General features: G+C 41.0%; 1 protein-coding gene across 1 annotated transcript in view; it reads right to left on the bottom strand.

Annotated features, from left to right (window-relative positions):
* CCDC6 (coiled-coil domain containing 6) overlaps positions 1 to 22,102 on the bottom strand; it is a 108,935-nt gene that overhangs the window by 46,822 nt on the left and 40,011 nt on the right. The window contains exon 2 of the mRNA XM_039250502.1: positions 8,509 to 8,658. Within this exon, the coding sequence (XP_039106433.1) occupies positions 8,509 to 8,658 (150 nt within the window). The remainder of the gene's footprint in view (positions 1 to 8,508; positions 8,659 to 22,102) is intronic.

The raw sequence follows: 22,102 nt of genomic DNA, 5'->3' as shown, positions 1-22,102 counted from the left end.
AAATTCTGTTTTCTTCTGCCAGGCACCAGAAGATTGGGTCTACCTTAATCCAAAACAAAAGCTTCATGATCTCTGGTTCACCAGGTGATACAAAACTGGTTTGTTCTTGGGGCACCTGGGTGACTCAGTTGAGCGTCTGACTTCAGCTCAGGTCATGAGTTCAAGCCCTGCATCAGGCCCGGTGTTAACAGCTTGGAGCCTGGAGACTGCTTCAGCTTCTGTGTTTCCCTCTCCCTCTCTGCCCCTCCCCTGCTCACTCTCTCTCTCTCAAGAATATTAAAAAAAAAAATTAAAACAACAACAAAAACAACAACTGGTTTGTTCTTATCCTGAGGTTCATGATTAAAGTGGGGGGTCATTTATCACTATCTCCATGTTTGGCCAACCCCGGGCTTTAAGTTCTGTAACCTCAGCTCCACACAACTACCATAAGAAACAGCAAATGCTCAGGACAAAACCAGCCCTGGGAGCCTGGATCTTCCCGATCCCTACCTCCCCCAGATCACAGCCCAGCAGGCCTTCTCCATCTTGCTAATTCTTTATGCTTTTTAAAAAATATTTAAGAGCATTCTGTGTAGGTTTTATTTATCCTCAGTGAGGTTTGTCTGAACTACCTAATCTGTCATCTTCTAGAGGGGAAGGCACAAGTAATTTTTGCAAGGCAATAACTAGGTCCTTCCAGAAAATTATTTTTTAAATGCTATTTTCTTATCAATATTCTCAGCATCGAGGACAGGGCTTCATTTCTTTTTTCTTTTTCCTTACTTTTTATTTTTTTAGAGAGGGAACACAGCAGGGGAGAGGAGCAGAGGGAGAGAGAGAGCACAAGATGGGGAGAGGGGCAGGCAGGGGGAGAGAGGGAGAGAGGGAAGGAGGGAGGGAGAGAGCAGAGAGAATCTTAAGCAGGCTCCATGTTCAGTGCAGAGCCCAATGTGGGGCTCAATCCCACAAACCCGGGATCATGACCTGACTCCAAATTAAGTCAGATGCTCAACCGACCAAGCCACCCAGGTGCCCTACAAGCCCTCATGTCCGAACAGATGGCTCCACTACAACATCGGACTTCCCATCCACCCAGAATACCTAGTGGGCTAAGCCTGAGTTTGCCAGATTCCCCACAGCATGAAGCTGTTTAAAGCATTAATGCCTTTAAAGAAATCTGGTTAGGAGAAAACTTTAAACAATTTTTTTTTAGCATTTTATTTTATTTTTTTGACAGAGAAAGAGAGCATGAGCAGAAAAGGGACAGAGAAAAAGGGAGACACAGTACCAAAGCAAGCTCCAGGCTCAGAACTGTCAGCAGAGCCCAATGTGGGGCTTGAACACACAAACTGTGAGATCATGACCTGAACCGAAGTCAGACACTTAACTGACTGAGCCACCCAGGTGCCCCTAGGAGAAAAATTTTAAAAGATGCTCCCGAAACAAGATAAAGAAATCCTTTAGGCCTGGAGTTGGCCTACTGCAATGAAAATGCATTTTGTAAAACGTAGCACTTTCTTCTTCTGAGGGATAGAGTGTTCAGCCCAAAGAAATAATTTATTCTAACTTGAGACATCACTGTGAATTAAAACAAGGCCACACCTTTATGAATAAAGAGGAAGAAAGGAAAGTGAAGGTAGCTCTGTATTTTAAGGTATTTACTGATTGGGCTGACTGTAAATGGTTTTGAAATAGAAAACCTACCCAAAAAGTGCAAAACCTGGCAACACTGATAACTACAAAGTTTTAAAATCATTTAAAAAAGTGTTTCCAGTGATGGCTAAAGTCCATCTTCAGTGGAGCCAGATTCGTCTTTTCATCTAGAAATAACCATGCTCTTCCTATCCTGGTGAATAAAGTGAGCTACCACTCCAGCTTCATCTCATTATTTTTAATTTCATTGTCCATCTACTTTTGTTTTCCCTCTACCTGAGTTTCCTCACACTTTCTAAAAGAAGTCATGGGAGGCTTGAAAGCCTCTACTCTTGCCCTTACATTTTTGGAGTCCGCACTGGCACATCCAATCTAGCCCTAGTGTCAACACACATGCACACACTTGGGAGAAATTCCATGATTTCTTAGAGACTAACAACTGCATCATGTTTACTGTATTTTCTAATCATAATGCAAATTGTGTTGGACAGAGGTTTCTGGCAGGCTACTAAACAGGAAAATTCTGGCTCATAATTTGGCCTCTGGAGGCTGCATCATTTAAAATGCATTAAAAACATCCCGGGAGCCCTTTGCAGATGTATTGGAAAACACAGTGTTCAAGCCCTGTGCTCCACAAAAAGAAACAAAGAACAGACAATGCTGAAGTTCAGATAATTCGTAATGAAAAACAACACGCGCGCACACATACACACACCTCTGACCCTACTGTCCTATGAGCAATAGGTAATAGCAAATTTTTTAGACCAGCATTAATAGCCCTGAAAAAAAGCCAAGAGGGCCACTGCTCTGGCCCCCTTAATGAAGAACGTATTTCAAAGTCTCTTCTCCTCTGCATGGGGAAGGCAGAAACAGCGTTCACCTGACAGATGCAGCCTAGGTGCCTTTAAAATCAACTAGAGAGTTTCACAGGTATTTATTGCCCTCATATGTGACTTTGCTGCCTGCACAAACAAAATCACTGCATTGCCATCCTAATGACTGGGCAGACATGGAGTGACAGGCAGTCTCACGTTCTGGTGCAAATGCCTGACAAGAAGGGACCTGAAACTCTATGCTCACTGGTTGTGCCCGGAGGCATGTCCGCTACCCTGAGACACAGCCTGTCTGGCACTAGGGAAGCACACACTCCAGAGAGCACAACCATTAAGGTGGTACTCGAAGGAGAAACCACTTCTCCAAAACTGAATGGATTGAGAAGGAAAGGGTAAACCTTTGTCTAGATGAATAGGCAGATTAAGGGACTTACTCGAAATCTTCCTGTCAGTTTTATTCCTGTGCAAAGAGATGGAGGAATAATGCTGTCACAGTATGTCCCTCTGAACTGCATGCCTATCAGTCATTTGGTAGGAGTACCTTCAAAAGTGGCTCTTGCCCTCAACTTCCGTCCTTTCTTGTCTCACCTTCCTATGGATGCTAGGAAACATTAACTACATGCGTTCCGAAAGGCATTCTAACCTCAAGGACCAAGTCTGTAATAATAAAGCCGTGCCATTAAACAAGACACCCAGAAAAGTGTTATTCTTAAGTACTCTGAATCATCAATAAGAATATGCTCTCCCATAAGGATATCATAATTTCTAGTCTACTGATAGTGGCATTATTTTCTGAGGACCAGAGCCAATTTCAAATGTGAATCAAAAGTACAAAACTATTAACCTATTTGTTATTTTAAGGTCTAAAATTTAAAAGTTGGATTAGATTGAAGAGTCAGGGATATATATGTAATACCCAGTACCCTTCTTACCTTAGCCCCGTTCCATGGCTTTAAAAAAAGAAAAAGTATTCATTAGCTTTAGGCAGCAGTACTGGTTGAGAAGATTACAGACAAGAACAGGACTTCCCAAAGAGCAAGAAGTAAACTTGATGCATCAGGCTCACATCAAAGCAAGTGAAAAAAATCCAGGATTGCTAAAGCCATTATCAATCTCAGCAATGACAGATCTTCCAATTTGCATGATTGGTTATTGGTAGTTAACAGGGGAATTAAGAATTATTAAAAGAGAAAAAAAAAGTTTTAAGACTGAGGGCCAGTGGAATAAATCCTATTAGGACTGACAAGACAGTTAAGCTAGTTATTAAACCAGTCTGATAATACTAGTTCTTAATGATTATAGCATTCCAGAATCCTCTATCATTTGTAAATGCACCCAAGTCTACAGTGGACTTCAGTGCACGGTGCATGACAGTCACAGCTAAAATAGAACTCTGAGCTCTCATAGCCAATGACACAGAAGGTTCCAAAAGGTAAGGATAAAAGAGGCAACAAAATTTTTAAATTTCCTTTTTAGGAAATAAGACATTTCCTAATTACAAAAGTAATGCAGGTTGCTTTTACAAGATAAGAAGGGATATAAGAAAATTAACATAACCCATAAGCTTAGCACCCAAGTATAATTACAACTAACATTTTGGAAAATAGTCTTTTAGATTTTTTTTTCTAATGTACATGTTATATATCAAAATCTGATGAAGAACTGCTCACAAAACATTTCTTGTAAATTTTGATTAAAAATTCTGGTTAAACTACAACTTCTCTTTGAGGTATTCCAAAGCTGAATTTGGTTCAGATGCAGGCTTGTGTTGAACTTAGCAAAAGTACCAGAAGGTTCTTCTGGGGACAGTTCTCAATCAGATAATTACCTCCATGGTCTGGGCTCAAAAGGATGCATATTTTTCAAACAAGTTTCCATAAAATGAGTGTATAATTTTCTGGCCATCTAGTGAATATATACAAAAGAAGAGAGAAAGCATGCTTTTTGTCTGTTTTTGTTAACATATGTGAAAATATTTAAGCTATCTCCCAAACCTGTTCTTCTAGGACATAAGAATTTCCTTTCATCCACACTTAAACTTCCATTTGTAAAGATATTAGATACCAGTTCTGTTATGGAAGATGGGAAGGGAAGTGTTTCCTCCACAGAAACAATCTCAGTTTGTCCTCAGATCCAAAGAATCTCTTTGAAACGCACATAAAAGCACCGTCCAATCACTATGAGAGGTAACAGTCAAAGCGTGGTGACAAAACCAAAACTGTTCTACAAATAGCCTCTCAATGGCCTCGGGGTGAAAAAGGTGAAATACTTTCATGCAGAACAGGTCAATTCACTCATTTGTCTATGAGGAACACCTGCATATAGTTTCCCTTCTCAGGCTTTTCCAAAAAAAAAAAAAAAAAAGTCTATCTAGAAGCAGCATCCTAGAGAGCCATATTAAAGTAATTACACAATTAGAAAAGTCTATTGGTACCAATTAGTCTAAGAAATCTCCAGATGGAGATCCGTTCTTCCACACTGGGTGGCAGAAAATGTAAGCCGTCAACAAAGAAGGGGCTGGAATCCTGAGGGAAGCCTGGGGGAAGGATAACAGAGGGTGGCAGCCCTTCCCCACTGTGGCTCAATGAGCTCTCTCCACCTGGCCACCACCAGTGGAGGGCCTAGGGTTCTACCACAAAACGGTATGTGGTGATCCCGGAGGTCTAAAGTGAGAGATTGTCTGTCATGCCACAGAACACACATAGCCCTAGAACTTGCCAGAGACCTAACCTTGACTCCCTGCCATCCATCTCCTTTCAAGGGCCTAAGGACCAGGAAGAGGGCATGAGGAGTATCTGTTTAATGGGTACAAAGAGTTTCGTTTTCAACAAGTTCTGGGGATGATAGTGGTATTGGTTGTACAACAGAGTACCTATGTTACTGCATTATACACTCAAAACTGGGTGAAATGACAAATTTTATGTTATGTATATTTTGCTGCAGTGTACGTATGTGTGTATACTTCATATATGTGTGTTTACATATATAGGGGTGTGTGTGTGTGTGTGTGTGTGTGTACACACACGGCCTAAGAACCAAATTGGGATTCCTGAGATGGTCTCAGAGACATGTTAAGTATTCATTTGTCCAGATTCTTCAAGTTCGACCATGAACGAGCTAAGGTCTTACCAAGAGTTCCCCTAACAACAGAATCACACCTTCATACCATATTCCTTGTTTTGATTTGGCCACTTGCACGTTATATACCACTTTTGGCAAAAAAACAGTTTATTGCATTGTTCAGTTTGTATATTCTTCAATCTCTTTAGAAAGATCCATGCCTCTGGAAAATTTTAAGTTTTTAATGTATGAAAATTACTTTTCTCCTGACCAAATATAAAACTACCTTAAACAAATTTTTTTTAATGTTTATTTATTTTTGAGAGAGAGAGAGCACAAGCAGGGAAGGGGCAGAGAGAGAGAGACACAGAATCTGAAGCATGCTGCAAGGCTCCAAGCTGTCAGCACAGAGCACAAAGAGAGCTTGAACCCACAGACCGTGAGATCATTACCTGAGTGGAAGTCAGACACTTAACTGACTGAGCCACCTAGGTACACCAAAGTACTTTTTTTTTTTTTTTAAGATATAAGAATTGGGGGAAAAATTACTATATTTCTCCAGGTTACAGCTTTAAATTCAAACTTCCTTTTATGTTGCACATGGCTCTTCTGTTCTTTTAGTGACTTATTTTAAGGGACATCAATATCTTTGGGGAAAAGGTGGGTTATGATCATAAACTACATACTATAGAACCATTCATAGTGAAGATGAATCTTTTATAGGGAAGAGAAGTATGATCTGGCTAGGTTTGGGTTGCTTTATAAATTATTTGGTAAAAGACTCTAAATACTAATAGTCATTTAAATTGAAAACAAAAACGGTTTCTTGCAGTGTTAAAAATTAGGGCACCTGATTACACACTAAACTAAAATAAAAAACAACGAAATTGTAGCCCTCTAGTTCTAGAAGCAATATGCAGAATAAGTTGTCTGATGCTGCCAAGGTGAGAGAGAGCCAAAGGTCAAACTAACCTTCTCTTTCGTTTTTTTTCCTCTAAATCGGAATGTGCATGAACCAATAACGAGTTCCACGCAGAAACTATGCCATAAATCTCTGCAGGGCAATAATGCTTGGCTACCTCTACTCTTCATATTTCAACAGCCACCATCTAAATCAAATTCTGTGTAAGACAATAACAGTATCTTTATTCAGTAATTAGGCAGAAAGATGGGGTCAAAGTTGACTAGACCACTGTCCAGTCTTAACATTAAAGTTTCTTTACCAAAGCTTCCAGCTTTTCTTACAGGATTGTCCATGTTGGAAGGTAAGAAAAGGATTTAGGAAGTTTTTTAAAAGCCTTAAATATCCTTTTATTATAACCTCACCAAAATACATACTTCAACCAAATCAATGAATGAAGCTGTCAGTGGTGCCCCTGCATGGAGGACACAAGAGGTCCGTCTACCTTGCTTTCACTCTCATCTGACAAAGCCCATACTCCTGGAATAATTTTATACCTGCTTGTGAGTTTGGACAACCTGTGCTCAATAATGAAAACTTAATATCCTACTTATTCTTGTTAAAATTTTTTTAATGTTTATTTTTGAGAGTGTACACGCACGTGCGTACACACACACACGCATGCACACATGCACACACAAGTTGGGGAGGGGCAAAGAGAGAGGGAGACAGAATATGAAGCAGGCTCCAGGCTCTGAGCCATCAGCACAGAGCCCAACGTGGGGCTCGAACCCACGAACCATGAGATCATGACCCGAGCCAAAGTAAGTAGCTCAACAGACTGAGCCCCCCAGGCACTCTTCCTACTTATTCTTTTTTTTTTTTAATTAAAAAAATTTTTTTAAATGTTTGTTTATTTTTGAGAGAGAGAAAGAGAGAGAGCATAAGCAGGGAAGGGGCAGAGAGAGAGGGAGACAGAATCCAAAGCAGGCTCCAGGCTCTGAGCTGTCAGCACAGAGCCCGACGCAGGACTCCAACTGAGACTGTGAGATCATGACCTGAGCCGAAGTCAGCCACTCAACTGACTGAGCCAACCAGGTGCCCCCACCCCCGCCCACCTACTTATTCTTAAATTCATACTAAGTAGCATACAAAATATTTAACCTAAACAAGTTTTACTTTTGTAACTTACTAGTAAGCTTTGAGGGGAAGGAGAAAAGGAAGGAGAGGCTCTGAATGAGAAAAATCAAACCTTCCTGTATGTTTTGCGTTGTCTCTTCTATAACCTATCCATGATTAATGTTTTAATAACTACCTGATACTTATTTGTTCAGTAACATATTACGCACCCATCTGAACACACCTGATTGTAATTTTAACTACAGATCACAAATATCTTGTATCTTTCCCCCCAAATGGACATTTCACTTTATAGACTCATATTTTAGTGCAAAAGACCCACTTCTGCTACAAAAATGTTTATGTATCCCTTACAGAAGCAATATAAAGGAGAAAGAAAAACCAGTTAGTGTTAATCCTATTTCCAAAACACTACGTACAGCAATTACTCCTGTGCTAAGGCTTCAGGCTCATCTGAAACTTCTCCAGGTGCCCACAGTATAAAATACTTTACCTAAGCAAATGAGTCACGGAACCGGAGTCTTAAATATTACACTGCTTCCATCTTTACCTGGTCTTTTTAATCTCCAAAGAACTTTAGCTACAATCCCATTAGTAAATGTTTCAAGCCAAGTGCTCAATCAAAGGGATTTTTTTTTAATGTGTTTTTATTTATTCCTGAGAGAGAGAGAGAGAGAGAGAGAGAGAGAGCGAGCGAGCGAGCGAGCAAGGGAGGGTCAGAGAAAGAGACGGAGACACAGAATCGGAAACAGGCTCCAGGCTCTGAGCTGGCTGTCAGCACAGAGCCCAATGTGGGGCTAGAATCCACGAATGGTGAGATCATGACCTGAGCCAAAGTCAGATGCCTAACCGACTGAGCCACCCAGGCGCTCCAAAGTCATTTTTTCCTAGAGAGGAAAACAGGCAGAGAAGATGTAAGGTGAAAAAAGATAAATTTACCTGCATCAACTTTCTGGAGAGCTCATTAGTGAGGAACTCTTCTTCCTTCTCATAATTTACAGCAAGGGTTTCTTTCTCCTTCTGTAACGCCTGAATTTTCTTGAATAAAGTGTTACTGATAAATTCTTCTTCTTGCTCAGCCCTGGCTTGCTGTTTAAAAAAAAAAAAAACACAAATTAAAACAGAGCAACAACAAAAAATACGTTAAGCAAACAGAAAATTTACTAATGGAAATAGTGTTCTTATTTGCAGAGAGGGTACTCATCTTAATTAGATCTCTATTTTTAACTCTGAACCAGTATACCCCAAGACGCATAAACCAGAGAGGCTGAGCAGCAACCCTAAAAGCAAATCTGACTATTTCCCCAAAGGACCTCCCAGTACTACATATGGCCCCTCTTCTTAAAATGACATTTCAAAGAAATTAATAAAGATTGTCTTACAGTTGTTTTTTTTTAATATTTTTAATTTTTATTTCTAGGAGAGAGAGACAGCATGAGCAGGGGAGGGTCAGAGAGAGAGGGAGTCACAGACTGAAACAGGCTCCAGGCTCTGAGCTGGCAGTCAGCACAGAGCCCGACGCGGGGCTCGAACCCACGAACCGCGAGATCATGGCCTAAGTGAAAGCCAGACGCTTAACCGACTAAGCCACCCAGGCGCCCCTGTCTTACAGTTTTTAAAATCAATCGAAGTCAATCAGTAGACTACAGAGAGCTCATCAGATGGCACACAGGTCCAATACTGTGCATCAATTCATGATGACTCTCTGGAAGTCAACACATCTCAAAGGTTTATAATAAAATATCTTGGCAACATTTTTTACTGAAGAAGAAAAGTTTACCTCTTGGGGATGTTACTGAAAGGATTTGGATAAGCAATTGTAAAAGCAATGCAGACGATATGCTCAACGAATAGTAATTGGAAGGAAGTAAACCGAATAGCGATACAGTAGCTACTGAAGCAATAGGAATCCAATGGGTAAAAAGTAAGGGTAGGTGAGAGGAGTTTTATTTTTACTTTATTAATTTCCCTATTGGGAATTTTTGGAGGGAAGGACCGGCATTACTGAATTTTAAAAACAGAAGGGAAGAGGGTCAGAATAATTCAATCAAGAAGAAAATATTCTTCTGAACCACTCCTCCAACCTATGTTTTAAGAGAATATAAATCTGTTATCAAAAAATCGTAACCATCCTTGAAGGAAATTAATCTTTTCAGAAATAGGACACTTGTTTCAAGTGAACTCAACTCTACTCAAAGCACTTTTTAAACCGCATCATTTTGATGCATTAATCACAAATAATTCACTCCTGTTTTATCAGCCCAGTCAAGGGAGAAAGAGCTACATCTTTCAAGTCACCAGCACCTGTCACATACAAGAATATGAAAGCTGGAGGGCAGGAGACAAAAGGGCACCAGCACTGAACAATTACCACCTTTTATTGTAAAACCTCTAAAAACTACTCCCAAGTCCGGTGGCTTAGATTTCTGGACATATTCTCCAGCTTCCCCAGTGTCCATGCCCAAGGAGCCTGGGCTTCTGAGTCTAACCTCTGTGCTCTCCTGTCAGTGGCCGAAAGGAAGTACATCAGTCCCTAGAACTGCTTGTCAAATAATTGTACAAAAGATAGTAGCATGTCGTATTTCAACTGAGAAACAGAGCTACACAAAAAGTGGAAACTTTGGGACAAGGTCGAGTACTCAAGTTCTTTAAGAAACCATTTGGGATAGGCCAGGGGAGCTGAACATCTAGGAACACATCTCAGCTAATAAATCTTTATTTCCATCCAGGAATGCCCAGGGAGATGTCCCTAGGTTCCTGAGGGCTCTGTCACACTTGATATTTTGTTAGCCCTTCCCAGGGCCCTACTCTCCTCTCCACTCCATTGTTGAAGGTACTTACCCTCCCCCTTAAAATGAGTCCCCACGCCTCTCACCTTTTCCAGGTGCTCTACCAGCGCAATGGGCAGGAATCCAAAGGATGTAAGGAGGCACACCTGACACACATATCCAAGTCTGCAATCTGTTTAAGCTACTTGGTTTTTCTGGTTTTGATTGACAAGATCCTACACAATTTGATTTCTAATTATTCTAAAAGTTACAGAAGAAAAAGGTAGATAGGAACTGTAATGCTTTTGCAAGTGAGTTGCACTTACTTTTTAAAAAGGGTGTTTGTCATAAACTGTCCTCATTATCAGGCCAAACTCAACTTCTTGTGTTCATGTAGCTTCCACCCCTGCCTCCCCCTTCGTCTAACCATTAAGTTACAGGGACAACAGATTTCAGTGTAATATGAAACAGTACTCTGCAATAAAAAGTAGATTAGTGGTTGCCAGGGGCTGGGGGAGGGGGCGCATGCGAGATGGGGAATGACTGCTAATGAGTGCAGGATTTCTTTTTGGGGTGAAGAAAATGTTCTGAAATTAGTGCTAACAGTTACACAACCTTGTGAATATACTAAAAATCAATGAGGTGTACACTTTAAAAGGGTGAATTTTATCGTATGTGAATTATACCTCGATTAAGAAAAAGCACTCTGATAATTAGCAGGGCCTGTATTTCATGGAGCACCTGGTTTCCTTTGCAATTCTTCCCAGGGAAAGCTGCAAAATGTTAAAAGGATGGGGGCGGGAACATGCTGAGGAGCCCTGGATCTGCTCTAAAGTGCCTTCCAAAGTAAGTGACACATGGCTGGTGGTGAGAGGCTGAGGCTTTAGCTAACAAAATTATTCACCATTTAGAATGGCCGCTTAATTCTAGGCAAAGCCCATTAATGGAAAATGAGGGCTCAGGACCCCTGAATGACAGGAGGAACTGCTCGTGGAAGCTTGTTAAAGCCTATCTAACTTCACAGGGGGTTACTGGGGACCTAACACAGATTTCATCAAAGACCTCCTTTAGCTAACTTTTTGCCACTTTTTAGTTCTGTGTGTTATCCTGCCCCCCACAGCATCTGACATCCAGAGGAGAAACACTGGGAGCATAAGTCCAGGTGCCCAAGCTGTAAATCCTAGCTCTCCCTTTTTCTAGTTGGTCACAGGTCATTTTAGGAAGGAACACGTAAATGAGGACAAAAGATAAGATGCCGTATCCAATACAGCCTCAGAGGAAATTTTTGAAAGATCAGAGTGTATGGGCAACCAGGGGTAAAAAACTTGATTATCAGAGTATGAGCCGTGAGTCACACAAGCAGCCAGTGCCACTGACTTTCCCACGCAGCTTTCTCCCATGCCACGTGTATCAGGGGCCCAATTCAGCCTTCGTCCTGCTTTTTCTTCTCCTAATTCCAAAACAAGCCTTTTATTTAAGCTGTAAACGAATTCTCTTTCTAGTGTATTCACCCCAGAGACAGGCCAAGAGTCCAGCAAAGAGTGGCCCAGGAACTAGGAAGCAAGCCCCAGGCACCATTTGCCAGGCACTAGTAGTCAGAAAAACAGGTGGACAGAGGAGAGATAAAACAGACCACCTCACAAAATCTCATCAGTTGTATCAATCTATTTCCCTTTTTATCTGAAATGCTTGAAAATGTCAACATACTTAAGGACATCCAAATTCAAAAATAAAATGGTATTTCAAAAGCTATAATAAGTGAACCTTGGTCCACCTATAACTCCATAAACTCTCAAAACAAAATGTGAACAAAAAATTAGGAATGTTTTCAAAGAGGAAACCTTTTCTTTGTGTTCTGCATGTCTGTAGAGTTGAAAATTGGGAAAATCTGGGGAAATTTTTAAAAATATCTGTAACCATATCTGCATGTTCAATATGGTTCTAGAAGCTGTGTTTAGAAATTGGGCGACTCTGGTACACCATACTCACATATCAGTGCTGGCTATTCTGACACTCTCCTAGCAGTAACCATTGGGGTCTGTAAATATGAGGACTAGAGCAGAAACCAGGTCTCTGCCATTCTTTCCCCATCCTACCAGAAGTCCAATGTTAAAAAAGCGGGGGGGGGGGGAATAGGGGAGGGGCAGGACAGAAGAAATTTACTAAGTGCTCTTCGGAAAAATAAACACCAAAATTCTTTGGAAAATACTTTCTCCTGAGTCACCACATATTCAGACAACTGTACTCGAAGTGAGCACGATTTTCTGTGACTAAGGAAAACACAGCTCATTCTGACCCACTGCTATTATGAGCAGGGCACAAATTTGATAGGAGATTTCAGGGTGATTGTTTAGGCTTTCTGTTCCCTATCAACAGTATTTTGGAGATCAAGGGTAGGTAGAGAAAGGAGAATTCAAAACTCTTAGCAGCACCACTCACTGCTGACAAGAAAATCCAAGTGCCAAAACCAAAATCATGTGGGATGATGCAATTCATGATCTATTGAGCATAAGGAAAAAAACAGTTTTTCCAAGCAAGAAATGTAGGCAATATTTAATAGCAGCCAAAAGCAAAGGATATAATCAAGAGAAGGTACAAATGATGACCAAGATTGCACATTAGTATTTGTTTTTAAAAATTACCCTTAAGTTGGCTGCTTAATTGTTTTAATAACAAAAAGCCATAAAACTAAGATACCTTGAAGCTCCCAGGCAGCCTCCATTTATTATTTTAATTAAATTTAGGAATCTACTTAAATGTATTATTAATTTAAATTGGCTATTCTGTTGCCCAGTCACTTACAATCCACATTTTAATGATCTTAACATCTCAGTTTGATAGGGCATCAAAAACCAAACTGTTAAAATAGCAGGAACCAATTCAGCACAATGCCAGGGAAGTGAATGAACCCTGTGCTCTATCCACTGTCCCTCCACTTGGTTCACCAGAGACCATGTGGCGGGTTCTGGGAGATGCTCGGAGTTCAAGAGAACTCATGACTGATGGCTGGTGCCTCTTCAGGGATCAGTTGAGTACCAGGCACACCAGTGGGTTTATCAACACCAAACACCGTCCTGCACCAGGACCAGAGGGGTGGGTGGCACGTGACACAGAAGATAAGTCCATGAAGTACTTTTTTTGTTTCTTCGATTAGAAGAACTAGAGAGATGATTTCAATTACATGGGTGAGAATTGGAATTTTCCACTTAGCCTGTGGAAGCACAAGATTATATACTACACTCTACGCTTATAGTAAAAACAATTAATAATCAATCAGTAAATTAAAGTTCCATTCCAGTGTTGCCACCAAATAAGTACACAGGCATCACAGCAGAATCCTTATTAGCCCCTGCAACTCTGCTAGTCTAACCCAGATACAATGCTTTGGTCATTTACAGGACTGCAGAGGGAGAGAGAAAAATAACAACAAAGGGTGACTTGCAGGACAAGAAGAGCTCTGAGAATCTTGAGGTTAAGAAGGGCTCTGATGGGTGGCGCCTGGGTGGCTCAGTCGGTTGAGCGTCCGACTTCGGCTCAGGTCATGATCTCATGGTTCATGGGTTCGAGCCCCACATCGGGCTCTGTGCTGACAGCTAGCTCAGAGCCTGGAGCCTGTTTCGGATTCTGTACCTCCCTCTCTCTCTGACCCTCTCCTGCTCATGCTCTCGCTCTCTCTCTCTCTCTCTCTCTCAGAAATAAAAATATTTAAAAAAAAAAAAAGAAGAAGAAGGGCTCTGATGGCTACCAAGTTGTTTTTTGTTTTTAATCAACCTGTAGTGCCTCACAAACCAGCTTTAGTAGAAGACCAGTCCTCACCATTCAGGTGTCAGGCTGCTTGGCTTACAAGATGCCTGTGCCTGCCTCCAGCTATGTGACCCCCAGATGAGCCATGTGACCTCTCTGGACCACTGACTTCTCCTCTGTAAAGTGGAAATAATGGCACCTCCCTCTGGGTTGGCTGTAAAGATATACTCATATAATTCACAGAAAGAGCTTATTAGCACAGTATCTTGTGTAAGAAAGCTCTCAAGCGACACTTACAAAAAGGCTTGGGGAGAAGCATGTAAAGATTACATCAAGGATTAGTGAGAAAACAGTAAAGTCTTACGGAGTCTCCCTCTGTTTAACTAAAAAGTTGAAATGGACAGAATTATGGTACATCCATAGAAAAACATACAGTGGAACCATCAAAAAAATATGGTTTGCACTTACTGTCATGAAAAGATGTCAAAAGAAATTTAAGTGAAATACCAAAGTTGAATGTTTATATCGAAAGTGGAAAGAACCTATACTGAGTTCCCAAAGAAAAAACACATATCATAGACACAACGCACTATGAATAAGTTAACAGAAACAATCTGTTTACAGTGCCACACATTCACACAAACCACCCTATCCTCAGATCGGCAAAGGTTTCAGATATTCAAATTCTCAAAGTATAAAATAATTTTAACTGAAACATTGCAAAGAAATAAAATATGAACAAGCAGCAAGAGAACAGATCAGGCAGATCTGAAAAAGAAAACAGAATGTCTTGAAATAAATGTTTAAATTCATCTTGCATTTTGTATTTCAATAGCAAATTTGACACAGCTGAATTGCAAAGACTGAAAGAAGAATTAATTCAGAATGTAACACGAAGAAACAAGAAAATGGAAAATGTGAAGCATAGCAATAGATACAGGAAGGAAATGAGAAGATTTAACACACATCTTACTAAAGATTAAGAGGGAAAGAATATTTGAAAAGATGATGGCTTCAGATGGTATATCTCAGAAATACTATCTGAGAATCTTCCAGAACTAATGAAAAATGTGGATCTATAGATACAGAGAGCACCAAGAATTGGTGCCGAGACACATTTTAATCAAACTGTATAACATTAAAACAAAACTCTAACAACAGTCTAAAGAAATGATAGATGATCCACAAACACTCAAGTAGACTGGCCATCACTCCTTAACATCAACAGGAAAAGGAGATAATGGACTGTTCTCAAAATGCTAAGAGAAAACAACTGGCAAACTATATAAGGTTAGCAAGAAAAACGGCCTTCCAAGAAAGAAACAAAACCCACATTTCTAATATAAACCATAACTGAGTTTATCACCAACAGTCCTATACTAATAAGGCTTCGACAGGATGGACTTTCAGTAAAAATGAAGGACAACCTCAACAAAAGCAGCATCTAATCTGTGAGGTGAAAATGTCAGTGACCCCTCTTGCTCACCTTCAGACCCCAATACTTAAAACCAGAAATAGACAAGCCAGCCTAACTCATGCTCTAACTATATAACCCATGGTGCTCATTTCTTATTGCACTTTCTTGAGCCAGTGACAAAGCCATTCTGCAAGGACCCCTACATTCAAACCACCTGGCTAGAAGAATTCTTGTACCCAGAAGACCACACTTGTGACCATGTGCTCCCTGTCTCCTCTCTTGCAGGACTCCCCTGAACTTCTCCTATAAAACTCCATGTGTCCATCCTGTGGGAAGTGGGTTTAGTTAAGGCTTGAGCCTGCCACCTCCCCTGGTGCCAGCACCAGAAATGAACTTCTTCCTTTCTCTTTTCCAAACTCTCCTCACTTGAGTTACTGGCTTCTCCTGCAACAAGTCTGAGTTTTTTCAGCAACAGTGTTGGCAAACCCAGCAAGGAGTGGTGCTCTGGATTTGTCCAGCGCCGTCAGATCCCCTGATTGGATGGCCACAGCAACATGCCAGGGCTCACTCATTCTTTCCTATGTTGATGGCTGTGCTAGACCACTTTGGTAACAAAAATACTAAACTTGCTCTAAAATATTAATAACAGTGGAAGTCAAAGCGGATAGTGAGAATTAAAACATGTTAAGGTCCTCATATTTCCTAAAAAGACTGAGGGGTGGCTGGGTGGCTCAGTCGGTTAAGCTGACTCTTGATTTTGGCTTGGGTCATGATCTCACTCTTCATGAGATTGAGCCCCACGTCAGGCTCTGTGCTGACAGTGTGGAGCCTGCTTGGGATTCCCTCTCTCCTCTCTCTCTGCCCCTCTCCACTTGCACACAGGTACACACTCTTACATAAATAAACTTTATATATATATAAAAAAAAAGATCTGGGGTGCCTGAGTGTCTCAGTCAGTTAAGCATCTGACTCTTGTTTTGGCTTAGGTCATGATCTCATGGTTCAGAAGTTTGCACTGAGAGTGCAGAACCTGCTTGTGATTCTCTGTCTCCCTCTCTCTGCCCCTTTCTCTCTTTTTCTCTCTCTCTCAAATATAAATAAATATTAAAAAAAGACCTAACATATTTCTTTTAAATGCTCAAGGTAAAATTTCAAGGACAACTAGTAAACTAATAGAAATGGAGAACTTCTAAACCAGTAGAAAAAAACTAACTTAAAAGGGTACAAAAAAGAAAAAGATGGTAGAAAGGGAACTATATCAGTAATCATAATAAGCACAAGTAGACTAACTCAGTAAGATGGGGAAAGAAGCAACACCTAAAAGACCTTAGATATAAGGATTGTAAGCATAGAGGTAAAAAAAAAAAGGTACACCACACAAGCAATAACCCCCCAAACTGGGGGAGAGGGGATTAGTATCTGTCTTAAGCAGATTTTATGACAAAACACATTTTTAGGAAGTTCTAGCCAGCACAGAAAAAATTTTAAAATTGGAAGTATGAAGACTGGCAAAGAAAAAACAAACTGTCATTATTGGCAGCATTACTTAAAAACTATAAAAATAAAAATAAAACTCTCCTGAAAATTCAAATAATTAGAAGAAAAAGACCATGGCATTTTGTGCATACCAGCCAGAAATAAAACACACACTTCAAAAAGATATTAATATAGTCACGAAATTTTTTTTAAATGTTTATTTAGGGGACACCTGGGTGGCTCAGTGGGTTCAGCCTCCGACTTTGGCTCAGGTCATGATCTCATGGTTTCTGAGTTGAAGCCTCCCATCAGACTCTGTGCTAACAGCTCAGAGCCTGGAGCCTGCTTTGGATTCTGTGTCTCTCCCTCTCTCTCTGCCCCTCCCCCCTCACACTCTCTCTCCCTCTCTCTCAGTAATAAACATTATTAATAAATTTGTCTTTTTTTAACTTATTTTTGAGAGAGAGAGAGAACACGAGTGGGGGGAGGGGCAGAGAGAGACCGGGAGACATAACTGAAGCAGTCTCCAGGCTCTGAGCTGTCAGCCCAGAGCCCTACAAAGGGCACAAACTCTCAAACTACAAGATCATGACCTGAGCCAAAGCCAGAGGCTTAACCGACTGAGCCACCCAGGCACCCACGAATTTTTTTTCTTCCTTTTTTTAAATATTTTTTTAATTTATTTCTAGGAGAGAGAGAGACAGCGTGAGCAGGGGAGGGTCAGAGAGAGAGGGAGACACAGACTCCAAAACAGGCTCCAGGCTCTGAGCTGGCAGTCAGCACAGAGCCCGACGCGGGGCTCGAGCCCATGAACCGCGAGATCATGACCCAAGCAAAAGTCGGACACTCAACCGACTAAGCCACCCAGGTGCCCCCCACGAAATTTTTTTTTAAGTTTATTTATTTATTTGGGGAAGGGAGGAGAGCACATACATGGGGTGGGGGAGAGCACATACACGGGGGAAGAACAGAGAGAGAGATAGGGAGAGAGGGGAGAGACAGAGAGAGACAGAGAGAGACTGACTGACTCCCAAGCAGACTCCCTGCTGTCAGCATGGAGCCCAAGGCAGGCTCGATCACATGAACTGTGAGATCATGACTTGAGCCGAAACTGAGGGTAGGATCCTTAACCAACTGAGCCACCCAGGCGCCCCAAGTCACAAATATTTTAAGGTGCCTAAGAATACATCAGCCAAAAGATATAAAAAATCTCTATGAGGAAAATAAGTCTTGATTGAAATATACTTAATAAACAAAAATACATGGACAGATATACAAAATTCACTACTGTAGAGATGTCAATTCTCCAGTCCATGAATTCAATGAAATGTAATCAAAATGACAACAGTATTTTTTTGAGAAACCTGACAAGACCATCCTAAAATTTGTGTTAGAGCACAGAGGCCAAAATGAGGCCGGACCCCCAAAGAGGGGCATCAGGAGGAACTCTGCCCTGCCTTGTACGGTGCTGGGGAGAATGCAGAATGCTGCTAGCACTTTGCAAACACAGTCTGGATGTTTCTCAAGATTAAAGCCTAGAATAACCATATGACTCAACCTCCTAGGTATACACTCAAGAACACTGAAAACTTTTTTTCCTGCAGAAACTTGTACACAACTGTTGCAAGAGGCACTGTTCATTATAGCAAAAAAAAAAAAAAAAAAAAGAGAGAGAGAGAGAGAACAACCCAAATGTCCATCAAGTGATGAACAGATAAAATGTGGTATGGCCATAAAAATAATAATATAATTATGTCCTGACAGTATAACACGGATGAACCTTGAAAATACTATTCTTAATAAAAGAAACCAGATAAAAAAGGCTACAGAATTTATAATTCCATTTACAAGAAATGTCCAGAACAGGCAAATCCAAAGGGACAGAAAGAATAGTAGTGGTTTGATAGGGCTAAATGTAGGGGGAAATGAGAAATGGCCATGAAAAAGTATGAGCTTCAGTTCCGGGGTGATAAAAATGTAATTAAACAGTGGCGGTGGCTACATATTTTACTAAAAACAACTTAATTGTACATTTAAAAAGGGTGAAAGTCACGGTATGTGAATTAGATCTCAATTTAAAAGGGGATGTGGAAGGGTCGGGGGCGGGCTTAAGCCCCTCTGGGAGATACAACAAGCCCTTCAGTCCCCAGAGCCTGAGAGCCCCTGCTTCAGGAGAAGAGGTAGAAGCATGTGGAGCAGGGAGGGAAGTTCTCACCCCCAGGATTCAGGCAAAGATCCACTGCCTCTCAGGAAAGGGCAGGAGACCCTGTCCTGAAGACCCACAGCAGATTTAAGTCAGAGACTGGCTACAGGAAAGATGGGCTGAAAAAAATGGTATCTCTAGGCACAGAAACCCGAGACCAGGCCCAAGGAACTGAGAACCACCCTTCCTCTACAAGGAGCCTAGTAAGGAGAAACAACCAGTGGTCTGCCGCTGAAGAAGGGACAAAGGGATGAAGATTATACCAAAAGCCCAGGCATTCAGGCACTTCTGAAACCTGAGAAGATAGAGCAAGAACACTGAGGAAAATGGGGTGCCGCAGGCCCCACTCTACATATAACATACTGGAGGAATTTAAAGCTTGTGCTAAAATGACAGAAATACAACCACCAAGAAAACTCAAACCCAATTCAATTACTATTAGATTGACTCAATCTCACACTGATGGGCTAACAGAAAAGACATGCTCATTTCTGGGCATAAATACTATTTACCTCAGTCTTCTACATACAATGTCTGTAGTCAATCAAAAATTACAATTAGGGGTACCTGGGTGGCTCAGTCAGTTAAGCATCTGACTTTGGCTCAGGTCATGATTGCACAGTTCACGAGTTCAAGTCTGACATTGGGCTCTGTGCTGACAGCTCAGAGCCTGGAGCCTGCTTCAGGTTCTGTCTCCCTCTCTGCCCCTCCCCCACTCAGACTGACACTCTCTCTCTCTCTCTCAAAAATAAACATTAAAAAATTACAAAAAAATTAGGGGTACTGGGCTGGCTCAGTCGGTGTCATGAATTCGAGCCCCAAACTGGCTATAGAGATTACTTTAAAAATAAATAAATAAAAGCAAAAAGATCCGATACAAGTAGGATAAAGGAAGGTTTTTTTTCCCCCCTCTTTAAGTATGGAACCAATTTAAGGCACAATTTTCAAAAGTATCTTGTATTTTCTCATTTTCTCTCACTGAATTAGTTATCTCCTAATTAGATATTAGTTGGCCCAGATTGGTAGTACATTCAAAGTGTACTCTCAAGGCCCTACCCGGGTACAGCAGAATTCCCAAACAGTACTTTCCCCCCAAATGAATCATGACACCAAATCAGCTGCCTTCCTTTCCTTATAAAACAAAGCTCTGAGCACCTAGCAGCCCTTTCAACTGGCAACTGAGAAGCAATCAGACTGACCTAAATTATACTAAAATGTGAAAGACTGTTTTTCTTACCCTGATGATTTCTTAGGAGAGGAAGGGAGGGTATAATAGGATCCCTGGCTGAGTATTTTCACTGAAAAGTTCATTCTATCAATTATCTTGCTATATTATGTAACAAACTATCCCAAAACATAATGCTCATAAACAGCAACAATATATTATTTGTCATCATTCTTTTTTTTTTAAATGTTTTTTTTTTTTTTAAATTTTTATTTATTTCTAGGAGAGAGAGAGAGAGAGACAGCATGAGCAGGGGAGGGTCAGAGAGAGAGGGAGTCACAGACTGAAACAGGCTCCAGGCTCTGAGCTGGCAGTCAGCACAGAGCCCGACGCGGGGCTCGAACCCACGAACCGCGAGATCATGACCTAAGCGAAAGTCGGACGCTCAACCGACTAAGCCACCCAGGCGCCCCTATTTGTCATCATTCTATAGGTGTTCCCTTGGCTGGTTTCAGTGAGCTTGTTCATGCTGCTCTATTCAGCCAAAAGTTCAGTTCAGCTAGTGTGATCCAAGATCAAGGGGTAAGAAAAAGATTTCATCTCTTAATGAGAGAAGCAGTAAAATATTACTCAATCAGGATACTTCCCTTTTTTCAAAGCTTCTTCCCTTCTTTTGAAGACACAGATTTCCTAAAATCTCTCAAAGTTTTTCTGTAAATGACCGGCATGAGAGAGGAGCAATTCTAGAATTTGGTTAGTAGTTAGGTCAGTGTTAAGTAGAGCCACCTGCACTGTCAATGATCTAATTAAATATAGTCAGAGGGGTTTTTTTCTTTTCTTTTGGATCATACACGATCAATTCTTCCTGCTAAGACTCATTTCCTTGCTTGTTGATAGCACTAGAGGATATACAGTCTTACAGTGGAATAACAACACATTCCCCAATTATAAGCACAGGAACTGGTCCTGCACTATCATGATAGGTAATCTCCCCAGATCCTTAAGGAATATATAAAAAGAGATCAGACCAAAAAAAGCCTATGCCCAAGTCTCTGAGTCTCAAGGCACACATATCTATAAGAACAACTATCATAAACTAGATAGAATAGAGATACAAAGAAAGAAATGACCATATCAGTGTTCTGTGTATGATTCCCATTGCTCATCAACTTAAGAAGACAACCCATTGTCTTCTTCACCTTGATGATATTACTACCACCAGGGTAGATCCTGGCTCAGAAGTCAAGGGTAAAGTTATCCATCACTCTTGGGAGATGTGTTTTTAAAAATGATGCCTGTAGGGACACCTGGCTGGCTTAATCTGTACGGCACACAACTCCTCATCTCAGGCTTATAAGCTTGAGCCACACACTGGGTGTAGAAATTACTCAATACATACATACATACATACATACATACAATCTTAAAAACAAAAAACAACTGAGGCCTCTGTCATTTTTTCCCAAGAAAACCACTAATGCCACACCCTTTATACCTCTACCTATCTCCAAACACCTCGAGGTTTCCAAATTTGGTGCCGGGGCAATAACTGAGACCTGGAGAATAGGAATTTGAAATATCCACAGCTGGACATGCTTGGAAAACGAGCATTACTACTCAGTTGCCAACCACAGAGAAGAGGTGAGCGGCAAGCACGTCATACTCCAAAGGGTCAATAGGGGGAGCTATGGCACAGTGACCTCAATGGAACAGGATGGCTGGCCTATTACAGACAGGAAGACAGGCATCCTTCCTCCCAA

The sequence above is a fragment of the Hyaena hyaena genome, unplaced genomic scaffold (assembly GCF_003009895.1).
Source record: "Hyaena hyaena isolate Hyena2069 unplaced genomic scaffold, ASM300989v1 scaffold_371, whole genome shotgun sequence".
Lineage (NCBI taxonomy): Eukaryota > Metazoa > Chordata > Mammalia > Carnivora > Hyaenidae > Hyaena > Hyaena hyaena.
Note: the sequence above shows the minus strand (reverse complement) of the source record. Positions and strands in the feature narration are given on the sequence as shown.